General features: G+C 36.9%; 1 protein-coding gene across 1 annotated transcript in view; it reads right to left on the bottom strand.

Moving 5' to 3' along the window:
* Positions 1–6: 6 nt before the first annotated feature.
* Positions 7–4,555, bottom strand: part of Ttpa (alpha tocopherol transfer protein) — a 22,171-nt gene continuing 17,622 nt past the window's right edge. Inside the window, exons 4-5 of the mRNA XM_008837582.2 lie at positions 1,640–1,750; positions 7–379 (exon numbers count right to left, since the gene is read on the bottom strand). Coding sequence (XP_008835804.1) covers positions 206–379; positions 1,640–1,750 — 285 coding nt within the window. The 3' untranslated portion in view covers positions 7–205. The remainder of the gene's footprint in view (positions 380–1,639; positions 1,751–4,555) is intronic.

Here is a 4,555-nt window from a genome sequence, read left to right as displayed (position 1 = left end):
CCTTCAAAAGGTAAAGAACATTTCAAAAGTAAAAAAAAAAAAAAACTTCCCAAATAGCCATGTTACTCATTTCATGATTTTGTTTGTTTACATTTTTAAAGATTAGACAAGCATCAATTCAGAAGATTTGCTCTTGCATTTAGTAAACAGAAAGGATCCCATCCATGAATTTGTAATTAGGAAGTCATTCACATGAAGTAACTTCTCACTGGATAGTCTCAGAAATGCTGCTAAGATAATCTTCAGACTTCATTATAAAATTTGTCCACTCCTGACAAATATCTTCCATGGGGAATTCTTCACCTCCGTACTCCAGAGGAAGAATGTTGGGGAAGTGCTGAAGCAAGCTGGATTTGTAAGTGTTTCCATGCAGATGAATCTGAAATAGCCAAAGTGTTTAGAAGGTACTGTCTCTGGCTTTCACTGTGCTAGATGCTTTTCCAGTAGAAAAATTAACCTCATAAAAAAAGTTACACTAAAATAAGAGAGAACACTCTTTAGTGTCATAAATTTCTGATCAGATACAAGATTTGGAACTCACTATGTAGACCAGGCTGGCCTTGAACTCACAGAGATCTGCCTGCCTCTGCCTACCAGGTGCTGGGACTAAAGGCGTATGCCATTATTCCCAGCAATGTTATGTTTTCTCAAGATAGAAGAATAGTTTCTAAAATTCCAAGTATCCTATTATAATTCATGAAATCACTATATATATATGTATATATATATGTATATATATATGTATATATATGTATATATATATATGTATATATATTAACATTTAAACTGCAAACGCCTTTCAAAAATCTTTTGAGCAGGGCATGAGTTGTGCACCTGTGTGATCCTCAGATGCTTAGAAGACTGAGGTGGGTGGACCACTTGAGCCCAGGAGTCATAGACAAGAGAGGCAACAGTACAACACCCTGAACAAAAGCTTGAAGAGAGACCCTCTACAGAGTAATAGAGGAAAGAAAGTGCTCAGGAGAGCAGATTATTGTCAGTCTTTTCAAAAATTCTAAAGGGTATTAGATACTTACCTGAAATTAAGCTCAGCAGGATAGGTTAGTGAAAGCTGAACTCACTGCTTTACCTGCATGACATTAAGCCATATACCCCAGGTATAATGCATTTCAGTGCACATGTTTAGTAATTAGGAACATATTTATTTTTATTTGTATAAATAATACACCCTGCAAGACTTGTATCTTATTATGTGAATTTATCATAGTTTATTCAACCAGCCCCTAATGCTGAATGCTTGGTGGTTTTCAGTCTTTTTCTGTTATGTGCTTTTGTTTGTATACAGTTGTATCTATCCAGAAATTCTCAGAAATGCTGTCAGAGTTTGATAACTATTGCCACACTGCCCTCTACAGGGGTTACACGGTTTTGCACTCTAGCCAGAGATCCGTGGGAAGCCTGATTTCATCTAGAACCTCACAGCCAATGTGCTAGATTTCTCAATATTAAAACTAAATTGAATTTATAGGAGTAGTTGATACGTTTGGTAAATATTGGAAATATTGAACCAATGGTTTACAGGTGAGAAGATATGGAGGAATACAATCAAGCAGTCCTTGAATGAAAAGGTAGGAATGTTTGGCAAGAAGGAATAACCACTGGGATATGTTCTACTCACCCGGCCTTTAATTTTTTCAGTCAGGAATGGTTTAATCATAGAAAAGACAGCCTGGAAAATTACTGGCTCATTTATCAAATGGATGCCACGAACTTTCAATGGAAATGAATCCTTTGAAAGTAGAAAAAAATAATCTTTTTAAATAACAAAACATAAAAACTGCAATTACATTTCTAAAGACAAGTCTCTTCTATGAAGATTTTACAAATATACAGCAGGGGGCTTGAGAGATGACCCATTGGGTAAAGTGCTTGCTGAGCAAGCACAAGCACCTGAGTTCAAATCCCTAGCACCCATTTAAAAAGTCAGGCATGGCCATGTCTATATCTCCAACACAGAGGAGCAGAAACTAGTGGATCCCCAGAGCTACAGCCAGCCTAGAGAAACACACACATACAACCTCCCTCCCCATACATACAAATTTACAGCAGAATATAAAGTATGATTTGGTTTTCAAAATGATGCATTCCATCAATACGAAAGCCTGGCTTATACATCACTGTTGGTGGTTTCAGAATGGTTTCTCCTTGTAGTTTAGGAAATAGTTACATGCTTTCATCAGAAAACCTATCCCTAGTCACATTTAAAGCTTCTTCTAAGGAAACAATGACCCTTGGGGACATTTATAATTTAACGTTTTTTATTTATTTTTATTTTATGTGTTTGAGTGTTTTGCCTACATGTAACAGCACCTGTGCTTGCAAATGCCCAAGTAGGTCAGACTGGATCTCCTGGAACTGGAGTTACAGATGGTTGTTAGCTGCCTGAACCCCGGTCCTCTGCAAGAGCAGCAAGTGGACTGAGCAGTCTCTCCAGTCCCATAATTTAATATTTTTACCAAAGTTTTTTAGAGGAAAAAAATGAAACTTTAATGAAAATTGAAAGAATGTAACCATAGGTATGCACTTTTTAAAGTTCTGGTATTGCTATATATCTTTAGCATCAAAGTTATACGGGCTTATTTAGAAAGCTGAAAAAGTTAAGACTTGAACAAAACTAAACATGTCAATAGTTTTCTTGTCCTTTAAGTTTCATTATTACTGATACAAACTTTTTCTTTTATTTTTGTGCACATTTGGGTTTTTTTTCCTTCTTCCCTAACTTTTAGAGATGTGTTATTAATTTGGGGTGTTTTTTCCAGATTCTATGCATAATTTTATTTAAACGTAATTGCCAATATGTTGTCCAAACACCTTGCATACTGTTCCGTTCCACTGATGTAATACTCTTTATTGTGAGCTTCATGAGTCTGAACATTGTGAGATAGTCCATCAAGTGGCTGTGCCATCATTTAATGGGCCACTTTCCTACTTCTGGCAAGTAGGTTGTTTCGTTTTCTTTAAGGAGAAGTTGTGCTGCAGGAACTGTGTGTGTAGGTGGAGTGGTGGTTGTAGAACAGCTTTTACATTCATCCAGAATAGACTCCAATCTTTAGGTCACTGCTGACTGTACGAAGCTGAGCATTCCTGTTGCCTCTCTGACATACTTTACTAATATGCAAAATGATTTGAAATAGAGATCAAATGTCTTGACTTAGGATGGCCGTTAAGTAGAAAAATATTTGAAATACTTAGTAAAGAACCTAGCATATAATAAGCTATTATTTTAATGTACAAAGCCATATTTAAGATTATTCTTTAGCTGAGTTCCAAGACATAGACTCACTTGGTAAAAGATAAGGGTATTTATTTATTTATTTATTTATTTATTTATTTTGGTCTTTTTTGAGACAGGGTCTCCTTGTAACCCTAGCTGGCCTGGAACTCACTATGTAGACCAGGCTGGCCTTGAACTCACAGAAGTCTGCCTGCCTCTGCCTCCTGAATGCTGGGATTAAAGGCATGGGCCACCACACATAGGCTCACTTATTTATTTTTGAGACAGGATCTCATTACATATCCCTGGCTGGCCTGGAATTCACTATGTAGAGTAGGCTGGACTTGAACTCATAGAGACCCACCTGCTTCTGAGTGCTGGGATTAAAGTCATCATGCAACACCATACCTGGCAATTAATGGTCTTTTGAAAATGCTTTGGAGGCTGGGGAGATGGCTCAATTCAGTCAACTGCTTGTCACACAAACATTAGGACCTGAGTTTGATCCCCTTTTTTTTTAAAAAAAAAAAAAAAAAAAAAAAAAAAAGAGCACATTGGCATGTGTTTGTAATCCCAGCACTAGGGAGGTACACAGGCAGATCCCTGGTGCTTTCTGGCTGGTTAGCCTCCCCTCATCAGTGAACTACAGGCCAAAGCAGGGCTAGGTCTCAAAACAAAGTAGATGGTACCTGCAGAGTGTATACACCACTCAAGAACACACACAGCCCTGCATGCACAAAGCCATCTGAGTTGATTGCTATTATTGTTATGAAAGCAGGTCTAATATAACCCAGGCTGGCCTTGAGCTCCTGATCCCTTCTGCCTCTACCACCCAAGTGCTGGGATCACAGGAGTGCTATCATGCCTGGTTTGAATCAATTTTTTAATTTAGGAATAAAACTTAAATGAGAACTAAATAAAATCATTTTATCACCTAAATATATAAATTCTGTGGTTACTTACTTTGGAATACTTATTTTTGTAGTTTGTTATATTTTAATAAATTATATATACATGTTTAATTATATAATTAAATAATTATATTTAATAAGTTACCATTATTTAAATATCGATATCATTCCTGATATTTTGTTTCAAAAAAAATGTACTAATGGGGCTGAAGAGATGGCTCAGTGGTTAGGAACACTGACCCGGGTTTGAATCTCACACCCATATGGCCTTACAACTGTGTCCATAACTCCAGTCCCAGGGGATCCAACAGCCTCTTCTGACCTCCGCGGGTATTGTACGACACAGGTGCACTTACCTACATCCAGGCAATACACATACACATAAAATAAAAATAATAAAAAATATTTT

Source organism: Nannospalax galili, unplaced genomic scaffold (assembly GCF_000622305.1).
Source record: "Nannospalax galili isolate Female #2095 unplaced genomic scaffold, S.galili_v1.0 scaffold397, whole genome shotgun sequence".
In the NCBI taxonomy this organism is placed as follows: Eukaryota; Metazoa; Chordata; class Mammalia; order Rodentia; family Spalacidae; genus Nannospalax; species Nannospalax galili.
The sequence above is the reverse complement of the archived record's forward strand: the minus strand, read 5'-3'. Positions and strand labels throughout refer to the sequence as shown.